We start from the raw sequence: 18,307 nt of genomic DNA on the forward strand, positions 1-18,307 counted from the left end.
AAGTCCTGTATTTCTGTGACTCAATGATCCATTTTTGAGGATGCTATCACAAAATAGTGCATGCCTCCCACTACAGAAGAAAAATTTTATGAAATATTCAGCTCTATTCCCCACCTTATACAATCGGCAGTTCAGTCTTTCTGTGCTTTCATGAGATAGAGTCCAAACTTGGGACCTAAAGGTACAGTAGTGCTTAGATGAGAAAGCCAGCTCTCTATGGTTACTGTAATTAATTTCAAGAGTATCAGAAAGAAATTGAATTTTTTGTTCTCTAGTGTTTACTGAAAAAGAACCTAAACCTTAGAAGACTGGAACAAACATTATATGTATATATATGTATAAAAAAATACATACACACACACATATATATGCATAAAAAAGTGTGTGTGTATATATAGGATATATATACATACATGCATATATACATTATCTCTTTGCATATATGTAAAATATATATTTTAATATCTAACACATATATAAATATCTTAGAAGATTGGAATAAAGTGTGTATGTATTATACATAAACATGTATTCTTGTATGCAAATATGTAACATATATTTTATACATATATATGTAATTTTGTTATATATATATACACACACACTCTCTCCATATATATATATACTTCTAACACTAGGATTACAAATAAATCATCTTTCATTCTACTTGCTTTAAGTCCACAGAAATTATTGGTTAATGCACTGCAAGCCTGCAGATTTTCAGAAATTATTGGGGGTAAAGCTAGTTTTCATCAGATGTTGCGTAGTCCTTTTGTACTCTGTAAAGTCAGTGACCAAGTCATCCATTTGAACTGTTAGACTTCAAATGGTATGGGAGAGGGTATTAGATCTGATAAGGTCTCACAGTACTGAATGGCAAGTGAATTACTTATTCAGTAAATATAAAAAGTAACATGCAAGGGGAAAAACAGTCCTAGTGCTGTAGATAGAAATTAATTAATGATCACTTAGAGATTGGCAGTACTATGGTTAGTTTTGTGAAACTATCCTCTTGGTTCTTAGCGGCATTCATAAAACCATCCAGAATGCTGGAAACTATCTATACTGGAATAAATAGCAAAACAGAAGATGTCGTACCACTGGATGAATGCCCTATGTTCAGCAGAGTATGCAACTCCAGCCCTCTCAGTTAAAAACAAATATCCTAGAACTACAAGAAGGAGATGGGGGATAATCAAAAGTACGGAGAAGTTACATTAATGAAATAACAGTGTTCAGCCTGTAAAAAAAAAAAAGTAGAATATGGTAGAGGTTCATAAAAAAATGAATGATACAGAAAAACTTAACTGTTCCCTTTTTCTCAAAATATATGTTGCTGTTCTAAATTCTTAATTACCAGGTAAGACTTTTAAAATAAACCAAAGAGACGATTTTTCCGTACACCACATAACTGTAGAATTCATATCCACAACGTACTAAGGTTACAATTATTCTGACCAGTTCAAAAACTGATCCAATTAATGGGAAAGAAAGAATTCATCAGGAATGCAATGTGAGGAAAGAAGAACTGATAACTTGTCATTGTCTTCAGTTCTTTCTGTAGGTGACCTCTGCTGGAGACAAGACACTGGGCTAGATGGGCCTTTATTCTGCTCTAGGAATTTTTATGTAATCCAACACAGTCATTGTTTTAGAGATCACTTTATAGAAATAAGATTAAACCTTGCATATAATTTCTTCAATTGCTTCAAGAGGGTCTTCCTCTTTGTTTCATTTGGCTAAAGGAGATAGCTCGGGATTCTTTCACAGCTCTCCTAGTTTGGCTCCCATCCCTAGGCGAGACATCACAGGCATGGCTTTCACTGAACAGGATCTCAGTCTGGAAGCATTTGTCCTTATATCCTTGTTTTGTCCCTGGGGTTGCCTTGTGATTCAGGCCTTTTCTCAGAGTTTTCCTGTAACTCAGAGCTTTGATACTTGAGAGAACTGTTATGACACTTCCTCAGGAGTTATGGACAGTCCTTCACTTACTTGAGGAAATGATGTCCCTTGGGAATCGCAAAGTAAAACATTGTTTGATATTTGTGGTAAACTAAACACAGTGATAGCTTTTTTAGTTCTTATCTTATCTACATTTTTTTAAGGAAAACTTCCCTGCCAGCTGATGCCAAGGCGTGGGTTTCAGTGTCTGAGGATGTTTAGAGAAAACAGTAAAACCTCATACTGCAAAAGCAGAGTAATCCAGACAGTTTGTTTTTAGCTCTTGATCCATAAATTCTAGATACAGTGATAATTAGGCAGCTTTAGAGCTGCAATCAATATAGACTGATGACCCTGAATACTGGCTTTGTATGTTATCATGACAGTAGCCTTACTGCATCTTAAAAACTGATGTTTCATAACGCAGCAGGAGAGCTATGTTCCCCTTGATTTTTGTTGACCTTGAGTGGGCAGAGATCTGGTGCCAGGGTCAGGGTCTGTTTTATATCCCTAATAAGTGATATAATATATATAGGTGTTGGGGCACCTGCAGTGCTGTCTGAGATGCCCTGGAGTCTGTCTGAGACATCTGATCAGAATTCTGTGATATGAAGATGCATACCAAAATTATTGTTGTGTATATGGCACATGAATAACAAACGATTGTCATTTCCAGGTAATATTTGAAGTTGCTTTCAATAGCGCCAAGGGAGGTTATGTTGCCCTTGATGACATTTCTTTCTCTCCAGTTTACTGCAGCAATCAGACAGGTATGAGTTCTTACTGCTTTTTACCTTCCTTGCTTTCGCCCTTTGGTTTGCCCCTCTGAACCGTCTATCAGTACTTGCAGTATTTGGTAGTGATGTGCAGATGCTTCTCAACTGACCAGCACCATTGGGCTCTTCTTCCTCCTGGTGACAACAGATAAACACTAATACAGTTCATTTGATCCAGAAACCAGTCCTTGATGCTTCCTTTCCAAAGACCTTGCCTCAGGGCTCTGAAACTGGAGCGCTGGACGAATGCTGTATTTGCATCACCCCAGCTTTTGAATGAATTACCACGCGCAGGCCTGTTGCAGGAAGAGAGGGGGATTTCCCCAGGTGTGATGGTATGAGAAAGAAAATGTCCTGGGCTTTTCATTGCTGCTGATGTACGGAACGTCTTCTATGCCACAAGCTCTGAGGTGTTCTTCAGGGCCAAAACAGGAGACTTGTCTTCATGTCTTCACTATTCCAGGAGGTATTATTTGTCTCAGAGAGTGGTGTGTCTGTCAGGATTTTATTAGGTTTTCACAGCAGCAGAAGCCAGCTGAATCCTCTGCTGTAGAGGCATTTGGGAAGAAGGACTTTGTCATTTGTGAATACAGTCTCTTAGGTACCTGTGTACCGATTTCTTGGGTTTTACTGTAGCACTAAGCAATAATCAAAAGCAGGTTAGTGGTTTCCCACTGAGCCCATCCATTCTCTTGGTCACAAGTTTGCATTTTTGGATAATGTTTCGACGTGAACAAGAAAAAAGATATTTTTTTGCCCTCTTTTATTTGCTTGGAGTCTCTGCTAGTTTTACTTACACTGCTCAAGTATCAGTAGGGGGTAGATTCCAGATATGTTATTAATCGATGACTCTTGGCTGAGTAATTCTAGGTGTTTCATTAATTGCTTGATGCCTGTTCTGCTTTTGCTTTGTTTTGCAACAAAAATGCTGAATTATGCTTGCAGTATGCCATGGATTGGAGCTAAATGCTCATCTGTCTCTTCCATTTTAATTTTCAGATGGCTTTTCTGTGTTGAGGTATAGGATAAATCATATAGTGTTTTCTGCACCAACCATGATTTAGTCATAGAATCACGGCTCAAGTTCTGATCTATTCTGAACGGAAAATTTGATAGGTTCAGGTAGAGCTTTACCTACTAACTGTGATTTTGAAGTTTTGAGGTTTTTTTTCTGTTTGAGAAATTAATGTCAACCATTTGCTTTAAATTTTGATGAACTACAGGAAAGCCGGTTAATCCTTCAGACATATCTCCTATTTCCATCTTCTATTCTTTTGAGTAGAGATGTTAAAAAGCAGGAGGTCTTCAATCTCCTTTCAGTCAGACATAGCACTGCATATATATCAGCATTAAGTTTTTTCCTGATTTTGACTTGCGTGCTGCTGTAGAGTGATGGTCACATGGCCCTGACTCCTGACATATAGCCAAAAATTGCATGATGGCTTTGGGTTGTGCCCCTCCTTCCCTCAGCATCTGGTACAAGTGACTGATGAGGCTTCTAAGGAAGCAGAAATATATCACTGAAAAGCACCTGACCCATGAATTCCACATCGCAGGTCAAGAGGGAGCCAACAGCAGGTCTGGGGAGCTTAGCTTAGCTTTTAATCAACTTCACTATAAATGGTGCAGCTTTGCTGCAGTGTTAAAATGAAAGAGGTATAGTTCCAGAGGTCAGTAGCCATGAGGTGGTACATGAATCAAAAGCTATTTGACTTACAGGCTTATGGCATGCATATGCACACACATTATACATGACTACAAAAGGTTTTTTAAGAAAGCGCTCTTTAAAAGAATATTAAATATTGGTGTTAGAAAGTTACATGATGTACAGAAAGTACACCCATGCATACGCTCACACTCATTGTGCCCAAATATCTTTTGAATGAAGGAGGAGGATGAAACCAAATGATCTGAATGTCTTTGTGCATTATGTCCTGAAGGAGGAAGCTTCTCTTAATATCTGTGGCTTATTTATATTTTAGAGGGCCAGTGAAGGAGGTTTTCTTCTGGCTGCAGCAAAAATGTAAGAAAATAACACCCACTTGTGATAGGAAATTGATAATTTTGACATCATTGTGACTTTGCACTATATGTGTATAACATCTTTGACCTCACTCTGTAATGCAAAAAAATATGAAACAGACTATACTTGTGCTTCAAATAGCTATGCTTATTATACTGTGCTCTCCCTAACAGAGCATATGCATCTATCTTTTAGGAACCCCTTTCAATCCCGCTGAGGCAGGCTGCAATTTTGAGGAAGATCTGTGTAATTTTTACCAGGATCACAAAGATGGCCTAGGATGGAGCAGAGTGAAAGTGAAGCGTAACGTGTATAGAGCAGGAGATCACACTACTGGCTTTGGTAAATCAAAACTTTTCACTAGAAGAGACAAACTGGATATAAAGGTTAACCTGCTGTGTCATTGGTCACTCTGTTAAGTAATGTCATTGGCACACTGGTTAGATTGCCTCACTGCAACTCCCTGCCATTACAAATCAGTGCACACTGCTCTGTCCTAGCTGGGACCCTGGCTATGCCTTCCCACATGTAAAGGGGGAAGGGCACCTCTGCAACAGTCATGCAGGGCTGTAAATCAGAGTATCTTCACTATACTGATCCGTAGTCACTAGAAGGATGATTCCATAAAAATATGCAAGCAAATATAGTAATAGCTTAATGCATTGTCTTTAATGTAGAGGAATGGTGGACTCTTAGCTCTTCCAGGCTTAGGATAATTCGCATTTTTAAGGGAAAACTGTGAAATGTGTAGTGAAGCCATGTAGTAAAACAACTGCTAATAAGTTCTGAAGCTCACACATCTTTTTGTGTAGAGTATTCGTGGTTTTTAATCACATGTGCTGAAGTCTCACCTCTTTATTCTTGGTGCAGAGAATAATGGGCCTTGTGCCAAATCCTTCATTCTTCGGTCTCAGAGCATTACCCTTGAAACAGCCAGGTTTCCAGTGAGGCCAGCAGGCCAGAGAATTTTTCAGTGTAAATTTGAAAAGTGCTTATTTCTGGTAATGTAGCCATGTGCCAGTTTTGCTTGAAATAGCCGGGGTGCTTTTAGAAAAATTCTTATTTCCTTTCAAACAGACTGTGATAATCTGTTTCCTGCCAGTAGAAACTGTTTTTATAACCAGAGTCTAATGCAGTAATGGAAGCTGCTTTAATAGCGTATCAACTGTGCTTTAATAGCAAATCAACTGTGCTAATTGTGTATTAGAAATAATAATTGCACTGTCTTGCAGGTTATTACTTGTTGGCGAACACAAAGTTTACAACCCAGCCTGGGTACATTGGACGTCTGTATGGCCCGACTCTGCCAGGAAACTTGCAGTTTTGTCTGCGTTTTTATTATGCCTTATATGGGTTTTTCAAAATGAGTGGTACTCTTGCTGTTTATATCTTTGAGGAGAATCATGTCGTTCAAGAGAAAATCTGGTCTGTCTTGGACTCTCCAAAGGGAGTTTGGACTCAAGCTGAAATCTCCTTCAAAAAGCCTATGCCTTGCAAGGTAAGAGCCAACTCTTCAAATCTGCTGAATTCTGGATAGAGATTTTCCTTGTCTTCTCCTCCTAGGGTTCTTTGTTATCTGAGGATTAATCATAAGTGACCTATACTTGCACAGTAAAATAGAGTTCCCCAGGCAGTACAGTGGGGAGTAGAGTATTTCTTCACAGCCTGGCTCCCATGGGAGTCCCAATAAAGGGGCTTCATACCAGGAACGTGGGAGTGTTGCCCTGGTGTCCTCAACTGTATTCACAGTGGAGGACTGTGGAGATCTTGTGGAGATTTCACTAAAGGAGCTTTAATGAGAGCCGCTTGTGTCTTGGTTTCTCAGCAGGCTACATTCACTTGTAGTTTGTTAGTTTCCTGTGTGGTTTGCATCACCATACTCAATTACAGATTTAAATTAATCTAAAAAGCCAGTGCTGGTAAGTTCTGGTCAAAACAGGGAACTGATCCTACTTTCCTAAACTCAACCACTGGGTTAAAATATGAAAACACAATTCAGTGTAATTTAGAGCAATGGACTTGAACTATTTGCAGTGTCTGACTGGAGAGGTCACTTTGTTATCTCAGCAAGTTGATAAGAATAACATAATATTTCATATCACCTCCTAAGTCCTCAAGCTGCTCTTATTCCACACCTCCACTCTTTTTACAAAGACTGACTTTTACACAAATTTGTGTAGGTGCTACTTCTGTGGTTATCCTGATTTCTCTAATGGGTTTTCTCTATCTGTGAGTCACCTAAGGAGGACCAGATGGATTACTGCCTGATGACACTGAGATAAAGCCAGCTTTTTTTCAGAGTGTGATAGTAGTATGAACATATGAGTGAAAGTTTGTCTTGTAACTCAGGTATTTCTAAATTATAGACAAACATCTTAAGCATTTTCCCCACTACAAAGTCATTTTTGAAATTGCAGTAGTTATTGAGTTTAACTTTTTTTGTGGAAAAAAAATTTGTTTTTCTTCAAAGTAAGTATATTGTGAAAGCAAAAGTTCACACACACACAAAAAAAATCTGCACTGAACATTTCAGTCCTAATTGTTGGTTAGTGTTTTCTCTCAAATATCTGATACCTTAAAAAAATGATGGGATTTTTATGTACACATTTTTAATGCATAGAACTGAATAGAATTTCTAATTCCCTTTCAACTGATACAGAAAATGAAGAATTTTATTACTGCCCACCAAGTGCATGACAGAAAAATCTCTCATAGTATCATTCCAAAATATTTGTAGAAAAGTATTTTTCTCTATTTTTAAACTGATAAAAAGGTATTGGTTAAAAAGGCAAGCTTATAATATACTTTTGCCATCTCCTGTTTATGTATTTCTTTATCATTTCTAAAAAGGTTCAGTAGCTTGTGTAGCGTAATACACTGTATGAGTAGTGATGACTGTTGAGCATGAGTGTTAAAAATGGTTTATAGCCTTGGAGGTGGCAGGTTTTTTAGCATCTGACATTTACATGGAAAATCTTTTCCAATATGGATTTATTAAGAACTATTTTTATGTTTTCCTAGAAATTAGTATATCTAAAACACTTGCGAAGAATCTTGTCTGGGATGGAAAGCTTTTCACGAATTGCAGCTTTCATGTCTGTAGTTACCAGTCTGTCTGTAGGCAGTAAAGATGGGGACCGCAGCACAGAGGAGAATAAAGCAGTCAAAGGAATATCCTCGCTGCTTCTGAGCCCAGAGGGCTGCAGGAGGGACAAAACCCCATGCTCTGCAGCAGGAGGGTTTGTTGGCCTCTGGCCATTCTCAGAAACCTTCAGTGGTCCTTCAGGTCTTGTGATGAGAAAGCCTTCTTTCCCACGGAAACTAGTTGCAAAATATTTCTGCTGAGCAGGCATTCCTCAAATATCACAAAACATGAGATTTACTGGGCTTTAGAGAAGTCAGCATGTGTTCAGCGTATCACAATTCAGACATCCCTTAGCCAAATAACTATGTATTTGGTGGGAGGTGTGTAGTTCTACTTTGGGCTTGGTTTAAAGCTATTCTCTCATGCTGTCTTTTTTCCTGGATTGGAAGGTTAAATTAGATTTAGAATAGGGATTAAGTTGCAGTTCTGCATACAGAGTAGATGCATGGGTACATAAGAAATCATACGCAGGCTATAATGTGCTGAACTTTGTATAACGGTGTTACGTTTTTCATTATGGCTGTGTATGTGTATACACCATCACTTTATAAAGTTTTCCTTAGACAAATAGTACGTGGAAGACAATGGGTGAAGATCTGAGGCATGTCAATACGGAAAAGTATATCAAGAAATGTTTACAACTGAGAAGGCAGCATACAGAAGACAAATGATTCCAAAGTTTAAGCATGTGTCTGCTTGCCATAAGGCAAAGGTGAAAAACTGGTGCAGTTACAGGTTGTCTGGTTCTAATATTCAGAAGCAAGCTAGAATGAAGTTGCACAGTGAACCCGGTTCTGGCTCTTCCTTGCAACCTCATGCCCGAGTCTTCAACCTTAATACTTTAAGAAGCCCTTTCATGCTTTATTTTGTATGTTTCTTCTTTTCCAAGCCAACAGAAGAAAATGAAGGAGCATTGTGTGGCACTGCATGAACACTTAGGTTAGTTCTCTGTAAAGATGTGTCTGCCTAGGACCTAGTGAATTAGCTGACAAGGAACACTCGTTTCAGTGGCCATCTTCAATGTCGGCCAGTGGTGGAGGTGCATCAGAGCACATTTTACCTGACAGCAAGGAGCGATGGGAACCAGCAAGTCAGGGATTACACTTCAGGCTCCGGAGGGAGAGACAATATAGAGAAACATGAGAGAAACAAGCTCACTGAAGCTTGACCTCTCTTGTCCCGTTTCTTCTAAACTGTCCTTGCGTCTCTTGCCTCCTCACTGATGCATCTTTGTTTTATCTGTCCTGCCCCATAGGCAGCAACCCCAGCCTATTCCCCATCTTACTCCTGGCTCCTCAGCTGAGGACAGTCCAATTTTTTTCCCTCTAATCCTGTTCATGTCCTAGTCTGTTTGCCCTGCTTGTCCCAGTTCTTACGAATCTTAGTTTTTCAAAGACTAATGACTTGATGGAAAGCACAGTTCTGGCACAAAGACCAAACCCTGACACATTTCATGTTCCTACTCCAAAGCCTAGGAGTGCCCAAGCTTTTCAAAGAATTTTTTAAATAGGGGCAAAGCAAAACCTTTTTTCCTAGCCTTGTTCTCGGAAATGATGGAACTGTTTTGGCTTAAATCTTCCAAAACAAGCCTGAAGCAAGGACCCAGCATGGAAAGTCTGAGCTAAAATCATTACAGCTTGGCAATGTTACAAGCAAGTGAAAAAGTGTCTTTTAATGGAGTGAGGTGGTCTCAGAATAAGATAGCGCTGTCACCTTTCCTCTCTTACAGATGTAGTGGCTGATGTGTCTATCCCATTGTTTTCTGAGATGCATCGTGTCTAGACTTAAATGATAAGAAGTTGTAGCCATGCACAGCAGTTTGGCTGATCCAGTTCTTGGTTACTGGGTGTGACTTCTAGATTGGGTCAGCGCCTGTGGAAACAGTAAACAGTCTCCTGGCATTTCCTTAATGGCCAGTAAAGTCAGCAAGGCAGTGCTTATGCTGCTGTGGCCAGGGAGTCCTGAAGGTTGTAACCATTTTGCAGCCAGAAAATTGTTCTGAAATACCTGATTACCTATGTCCTTCGTCTTTCTTCTGCTATGAATACTACTCCCAAGGCTTTGAAAGCAGTATAAAATCTGTCTGATATGTTTCAATTCTGATAATGTATTTGTTTTATATCAGGACAATAAAAAGGCTCAGGTTTTCATTCTTGGTTTGTGTAATGGTTTTTTCAAGTTCTTTTTGAATTAGCTAACTGCAGTCTGGCACAGACTGTTGGCTTGAGTTCTGTGAGCAGGAAACGTGAAGCTGGCCAACAGGCCTTAGTATGACACCTTGACACTACCACGTTAAAAAGGTTAGGTGAGTATGATCCAGCTAAGCAAGTTGTAAATGCTTTTTATATACATATATGTTTTATATATATGTGTACATAATGCAAATACATATGCTACATAATGCTAGCGAGAAGGCAGGAAATTTAAAATCCTGATTTCTCATTTTGTACTTGAGGCACTCTCTTTTTTTAGTTAGTGTAAGTACCTATGATTCTATACACATACAGTATTGGTTTTATTCTCTGTAGTGCTCAGGGAGTAAGTGTGAGAAGGAAGAAATAAAAAAACCCCTTAACATTTATTAAAATAAATTAAACCCTTCTTGCTTTGTTGTACAAGCTTCCTAAAGGGCAGCATAAAAATCTGAGCCTGAAATACGTAGATTCTTTTGATCTCATTGAATGTACTAAAACTGATCTTCCAGGCGAATACATGGCAGGAAAATGTCAGAGGTAACTGAAAGAAAAATTCACATACGGCATATGTAGCCTGGAGATGCTCACAGGCACTGTGAAGCAAGGATATACATTTTAATATTGTGTGTGTGTGTGTTTGTGTGTATATGCCACCATGGAAAGATTTTATGCAACTTCACAAGTCCAAATGCCTAGATTAAAATGAAGGTTTGAATGCAATTGGGTCCACTTACATCAGTTACGCTCAGTTGTCCTAGATTTGGCTCAGGTTTTCAAAAGCAAGCATCTCATGTTGTTTATCCATTCATGGAAGTTTTTGAAATTTTACCTAGTACTGTAGTGCTTGCATACCTCCCACAGAGTTCAAAACCAAATCCTCAGAAAGGTAGCTGGCATCAGAACAGCCCACCCTACTTCCATCAGAGTAGTTGTGGTAGAATTTCTTGGGTTTTCATTCTTTCAGTCTACTTTTCTTCCTCCCTGATATTTTTTTTTCCTCTCTCTCTTTCCTCAAGATCATCTGTTTGTTTTCACCTCTCCTCAATAACTAATTTTAGTTGCAGTTGTGAGAAAGCAAAATCAAGTGACTGAATATTGCACTTCAATATTTACATGTTTTAAAACAAACAAAAGGGACGACTTTTTGGGGAATGACTAAACACTGATATCCTTTGCTACAGGATGCTGTGGAGGCCAGTAGTATACATGCATTTAGAAAGGTATTAGGCAAATTTGTGGAAAATAGACCTCACAGTGACTGTAAACACAGTGGTACAGGTTTGACCTCCAGTTTAGCAAGTTTGTCAGTTCTCTGCAGGCTGAACATAATATAATGGCACAAGCAGGTTTATGGTTGATTCATTTCTTATACTGTTTTCCCTGAACATCCATTATCACCCTGTTTTGGTTTCGGCTGCCGCCGGCAACAAAAGCGCCACGCGGCCGCCCCTCCCCCCGCCGGCGTGCGGAGGAGAATGGAAAGAAAGAGGCAGAAACTGGTGGGTCTGGATAAGGGCAGTTTAACAGAACAGCAAACAGAGGGAAAACAGGAACAACAACGATACAAATAAGGAGAAAACACAACCACGAACCGTACAACAGCCGCTCTCCCGAAACCGGACCGGCGCTGCGCCCGCCCCAAGCCGCGAGTGCCTTCCCGCCACCCCGCCCCCCCCCACTGGAACCCAGCGTGACGTCACATGGTATGGAATACCGGGCTCTGTTTGGCCAGGTGGGGTCAGCCCCCACCCCCCGGCTGTGCCCCTTCCTGGAGTCTGGTGAAAATTAACCCTGTCCTGGCCAAACCCAGGACATTATCCACCCCTTATTCCATACCATCTACGTCATGCCCAGGTCCCCCACTGTCCGGTTGATCACCACCACTTCTCCTGTCTCCAGATATCATTCCTTTAGTCTATGGATCATCACTCTAAAGTGTCCATTGAGTTCATTTAATCCATGACTTCAGGCTCCATCTGTCGTTATGGTCTTCTGTGGCAGGGGAGGTGATGTGTGGTGATGGGTGGTCACTTGCTGCATCCGGAGCTCACGGCTGATGTATCTGGTGTGGCCCGTGCCCACAGTCTGCAGGAGATGTTGATCTTGATGAAGTTGCTGGATGCCAGTTGTTGAAAACCAGGTCCAGTTCCATCATCGCTGTGCTCTGCTAGGTTTTCATCGAAAAAGTCCATCCTTCTTTAATCTGGACGATTCTTACTATGCTACTACTGGTACAAAATATAACAATTATAACAGTGATAACAGACAGTGACAGGGTTATTTAACAACTAACTTTATACAATTTATTTATGGACTATTCTCGCCCAAAATTAAATCCCCATGAGGTACACATCGGACTTCCCCATCCTTCCTCATTACCCACCAGGTACACCCAGGTCCTTGAGCAAAGGCAATCCCGCGGACGGGCTTGCCTTTGCCCGAGGCAGGACTAACCCAAACCGTCTTCCCTAACATGTTCCGCATGTGCACTACAGGGACTTTATCCCCTTCTACTGGGCGCTGAGGTTTTGACTGGGCAGGACCAGCCCGGTTGGTGGACCCTCTGGTGTTAACCAACCAGGTGGCCTTTGCTAAATGGGTATCCCAATTTTTGAAAGTCCCACCCCCCATTGCCCTCAAAGTGGTTTTTAGCAGCCCATTGTAACGTTCGATCTTTCCAGAGGCTGGTGCATGGTAGGGGATGTGATACACCCACTCAATACCGTGTTCTTTGGCCCAGGTGTCTATGAGGCTGTTGCGAAAATGAGTCCCGTTGTCCGACTCGATTCTTTCGGGAGTGCCATGTCGCCACAGGACTTGTTTTTCCAGGCCCAGGATGGTATTCCGGGCGGTGGCATGGGGCACAGGGTAGGTTTCCAGCCATCCGGTGGTGGCCTCCACCATTGTGAGCACATAGCGCTTGCCTTGGCGGGTCTGTGGCAGTATGATGTAGTCAATCTGCCAAGCCTCCCCATATTTATATTTTAGCCATCGTCCTCCAGACCACTGAGGCTTTACCCGCTTGGCTTGCTTGATTGCAGCGCATGTCTCACATTCATGGATAACCTGTGCGATAGTGTCCATGGTCAAGTCCACCCCTCGGTCACGAGCCCATCTGTATGTCGCATCTCTTCCTTGGTGGCCCGAGGTGTCATGGGCCCACCGAGCTATAAAGAGTTCACCCTTATGTTGCCAGTCCAGATCCACCTGAGCCACTTCAATCTTAGCAGCCTGATCTACCTGGTGGTTGTTTTGATGTTCTTCAGTGGCCCGACTCTTAGGGACGTGGGCGTCCACGTGACGGACTTTTACAGCCAACTGCTCTAGCCGGGCAGCAATATCTTGCCACAATGGGGCAGCCCAGATAGGTTTGCCTCTGCGCTGCCAGTTGTTCTTCTTCCATTGCTGCAGCCACCCCCACAAGGCATTGGCCACCATCCAAGAGTCAGTGTAAAGATAGAGCACTGGCCACTTCTCTCGACTGGCAATGTCTAAAGCCAGCTGGATGGCTTTCACCTCTGCAAACTGGCTGGACTCACCTTCTCCCTCGGCAGTTTCTGTGACTTGTCGTGTAGGGCTCCATACAGCAGCCTTCCACCTCCGCTGCTTCCCCACAATGCGACAGGACCCATCCGTGAACAGGGCATACTGTTTCTTATCTTCTGGCAGCTGGTTATACAGTGGGGCCTCTTCAGCACGTGTCACCTCCTCCTCTGGCGATGCTCCAAAATCTTTGCCTTCTGGCCAGTCCATGATGACCTCCAGAATTCCTGGGCGACTGGGGTTTCCCATTCGGGCACGCTGGGTGATCAGAGCGACCCACTTACTCCACGTAGCATCGGTGGCATGATGCGTAGAGGGGACCCTCTCTTTGAACATCCAGCCCAGGACCGGCAATCGTGGAGCTAGGAGGAGCTGTGCTTCAGTGCCGACCACTTCTGAAGCAGCTCGAACGCCTTCATATGCTGCCAGAATCTCTTTTTCAGTGGGAGTATAGCGGGCCTCAGATCCTTTGTATCCCCGGCTCCAGAACCCCAGGGGTCGACCTCGAGTCTCCCCTGGTGCTTTCTGCCAGAGACTCCAGGTTGGGCCATTCTCCCCGGCTGCGGTGTAGAGCACGTTTTTAACATCTTGCCCTGACCGGACTGGACCAAGGGCTACGGCATGAACTATCTCCCGTTTAATCTGTTCAAATGCCTGTCGTTGCTCAGGGCCCCATTCAAAATCATTCTTCTTCCGGGTCACGTGGTACAGAGGACTCACAATTTGGCTGTAATTTGGGATGTGCATCCTCCAAAAACCCACAACACCCAGGAAGGCCTGTGCTTCCTTTTTGCTGGTTGGTGGAGACATAGCTGCTATTTTGTTGATGACATCCATTGGGATTTGACGGCGCCCATCCTGCCATTTTATTCCCAAAAACTGGATCTCTTGCGCAGGTCCCTTGACTTTACTTCGCTTAATGGCGAAACCGGCTTTCAGAAGGATCTGAACTATTTTCTCCCCTTTCTCAAAAACTTCCTCCGCTGTGTCGCCCCATATAATGATGTCATCGATGTACTGCAGATGTTCTGGGGCTTCACCCTTTTCCAGTGCAGTCTGGATTAGTCCATGGCAAATGGTGGGACTGTGTTTCCACCCCTGGGGCAGTCGATTCCAGGTGTACTGGATGCCCCTCCAGGTGAAAGCAAACTGTGGCCTGCACTCTGCTGCCAAAGGGATGGAGAAGAATGCATTAGCGATGTCAATTGTAGCATACCACTTGGCTGCCTTTGACTCCAGCTGATATTGAAGTTCTAGCATGTCTGGCACGGCAGCACTCAGCGGTGGTGTGACTTCATTCAGGCCACGGTAGTCTATTGTCAGTCTCCACTCTCCAGTAGATTTTCTCACTGGCCATATGGGACTATTAAAGGGTGAGCGAGTTTTGCTGATCACTCCTTGACTCTCCAGTTGACGGATCAGCTGATGAATGGGGAGAAGGGAGTCTCGGTTGGTACGATACTGTCGCCGGTGCACCGTTGTGGTCGCGATGGGTACCTGTTGTTCTTCAACCCTCAGCAACCCCACAACGGAAGGATCCTCCGAGAGACCAGGCAAAATGGACAGCTGTTTAATTTCTTCCGTCTCCACAGCAGCTATGCCAAAAGCCCACCGATACCCCTTTGGGTCCTTGAAATAGCCTCTCCTAAGATAGTCTATCCCAAGGATGCACGGAGCCTCGGGGCCAGTTACAATGGGGTGCTTCTGCCAGTCCTGCCCAGTGAGGCTCACTTCAGCCTCCAGTAGACTCAGCTCTTGGGACCCCCCTGTCACTCCCGAAATGCAAATGGACTCTGACCCTTTGAACTCTGATGGCATTAAAGTACACTGTGCACCAGTGTCCACTAGAGCTTTATACTCTTGTCGATCTGACGTGCCAGGCCACCGAATCCACACCGTCCAATAGACACGGTTGTCCCTTTCCTCCACCTGGCTGGAGGCAGGGCCCCTCTAATCCTCGTCAGAGAAATTGCTGCTCACCTGCTGTAAAAATGACTTGGAGGTCCCCTCCAGAGGATCGGAATCAAGGTCAAACTGTCTACCTGGTCTGGAGAGCTGGCTTTTGGAAACTGGAGCGGCATTTTTCCTAACAGAGTCCCCTTTTGTGATTGTTTTACCTCGCAACTCACGTACTCGTGCCTCTAGACTTGAGGTGGGTTTTCCATCCCACTTCCTCATGTCCTCTCCGTGGTCACGCAGGTAAAACCACAGGGTGCCCCGTGGTGTGTAGCCTCTGTATTCCCTCTCCTGAGCAGGGAAACGCTTGCCCCTAATAGCTGAGACACTGGCCCGTACAGGTGGGGAGTAGGACATACTCTGTTCGAGTCGCTGGACCTTCTGGGACAATTTATTTACAGCTGAGACAAGAGAGGAAGAGAGACTTTCCTCATATTGGCGGAGTCTGACAGCCACCTCGTCTACTGTTGGTGTGTCTTTACCTTTCCAGTTTACAACTGCCAGTGAGTTGGCATGCGAGGAGGGTGCGCTCCGCACAAACTTCCTCCACATGGATTGTGAGCACTGGAGTTCATCTGGGTCTGTGGGTACCTGCTCATCGTCTGTGTCACAGTAAACCAGCTCCCGCACAGCTAATTCCCTCAAGTACTGAATACCCCTTTCCATATTGGTCCACTTGCCAGGATAGCATACAAAATCGTCACTGAAGGGGTACCTCTCCCTCACCCCTGAGAGAAGTCTCCTCCAGAGGCTGAGGACTTGTTCCTTTTTCCCAATGGCCTTGTCAATGCCCCCATCCCTGGCCAGGGATCCCAGCTGCTTGGCTTCCTTGCCCTCTAATTCCAAGCTGCTGGCCCCATTATCCCAGCACCGCAGCAGCCAGGTGGCAATGTGCTCGCCTGGGTGGCGGCTGAAGTCTTTCCGCATGTCTCGCAGCTCGCCCAGGGACAGGGACCGGGTGATGATCTCTGTCTCTATCTCCCGCGATGACCCTGGCTCATCATCATCCCTCCCGGAGCGATCTGCTCTCTTTGCGTCTTTCTTTAGTTTTACAGGGGCGACTGCTACCTGCACAGATTGGTCACTGGGCTCAGTCACTGTGCCTGTGGCTGGAGCTGGGGCTGGAGCAGCTGCTGTGCCCGCTGGGGAAACCGAGGCAGACCCTGCAGCTGTGGCAGCGGTGGTGCTGGTCGGGGGGGCTGTGACTGCCTGCTGGGCTGGAGGGGCTGCAGGGCCGGCTGGGGGGGCAGCGCCAGTCACAGTGCCTGCCGCTTCGTTTCCCCCCTTTTCCCCTTTAGGGCACTGAACAGTGTTAAACAGGGCAGCTCGGTAGGCGTGGGCCAGACCCCAGCACGTTGCTGTGATCTGTGTCTCTCTGGAGTTCCCAGGGTGGCAGCACACTTTTTGCAGATATTTTACTAGTTTTTCCGGATTCTGTACTTGCTCAGGGGTGAGTTTAAAAAACATCGGGGGTGTCCACTGCCCTAGGTACTTGCCCATGCTGTCCCACACACCCAGCCACTCACAGCTATCCAGCCCCGGGGCAGGTCTCTGCACGATGTTCTTAACGACTTGCTTAACCCTAAACAAAACCTGCAACCCATTCAGGAGGCATAACAAAAGGAGAGTGCTGCCCTGAGCATCCCACGGGTACTCGAAATTCTCAAAAGCAGTTAGGACCAGCCTGAGGGAGAGAGGGGGGGCGAAAGAGTGGGGGGAGGTATCCCCTTCGGCTTTCCCCACAGGCTGGGTTTGATTATTAACAAATTCTAAGACATAGGATCCGAGGTACGGAAATGACCGCAGTGCCGCATGCAAATACAAGCCTAATTTCATGCACAGTGATGTTATCATATCATAAGTCGATATCGTAAGGTAGAGCAAAATTATCATCCTGATCTTTTTCCCAGCGATGATGAACAGCACGGCATTGAATACATACTGCAAATAAGGATTCAGAAACCACAGCCATCTGACCAAAGACAGAAACATTTTTACCGGCGACTATTTAACACAGAAAATGCGTATGATAAATTTTAACAAAATCTATGAAAGCAGTTTTAACACCCGCTGCTCAGCCCTGCCGTTATCCCCGCTCCACGTCTGGGCGCCAATTTAATGTTTTGGTTTCGGCTGCCGCCGGCAACAAAAGCGCCACGCGGCCGCCCCTCCCCCCGCCGGCGTGCGGAGGAGAATGGAAAGAAAGAGGCAGAAACTGGTGGGTCGGGATAAGGGCAGTTTAACAGAACAGCAAACAGAGGGAAAACAGGAACAACAACGATACAAATAAGGAGAAAACACAACCACGAACCGTACAACAGCCGCTCTCCCGAAACCGGACCGGCGCTGCGCCCGCCCCAAGCCGCGAGTGCCTTCCCGCCACCCCGCCCCCCCCCACCGGAACCCAGCGTGACGTCACATGGTATGGAATACCGGGCTCTGTTTGGCCAGGTGGGGTCAGCCCCCACCCCCCGGCTGTGCCCCTTCCTGGAGTCCGGTGAAAATTAACCCTGTCCTGGCCAAACCCAGGACACACCCCTCTGCTTTCCTAGGGCTTGATATGAGGGTCTTTGGACCTTTGTTCTCACATCGTTACTGTGGTGATGATCAGTATTAAATTATTCTAGCATTTCTCTTTGCTGCTGAGAAATTTGTGTCTCCCACTTGTCCACCAAAGTCATATGTAAATGACTAAAGCAATCCTGGATATATGATGAAGTTGTAGATC

The 18,307-nt window shown here is 44.2% G+C and overlaps 1 protein-coding gene across 2 annotated transcripts in view; it reads left to right on the forward strand.

Moving 5' to 3' along the window:
* MAMDC2 (MAM domain containing 2) overlaps positions 1–18,307 on the forward strand; it is a 66,878-nt gene that overhangs the window by 35,488 nt on the left and 13,083 nt on the right. For both annotated transcript variants that reach the window (XM_075410754.1, XM_075410755.1), the window contains exons 7-9: positions 2,618–2,711; positions 4,936–5,082; positions 5,973–6,238. In XM_075410754.1, coding sequence (XP_075266869.1) covers positions 2,618–2,711; positions 4,936–5,082; positions 5,973–6,238 — 507 coding nt within the window. The remainder of the gene's footprint in view (positions 1–2,617; positions 2,712–4,935; positions 5,083–5,972; positions 6,239–18,307) is intronic.

The sequence above is a fragment of the Opisthocomus hoazin genome, chromosome Z (assembly GCF_030867145.1).
Source record: "Opisthocomus hoazin isolate bOpiHoa1 chromosome Z, bOpiHoa1.hap1, whole genome shotgun sequence".
Taxonomy (NCBI): domain Eukaryota; kingdom Metazoa; phylum Chordata; class Aves; order Opisthocomiformes; family Opisthocomidae; genus Opisthocomus; species Opisthocomus hoazin.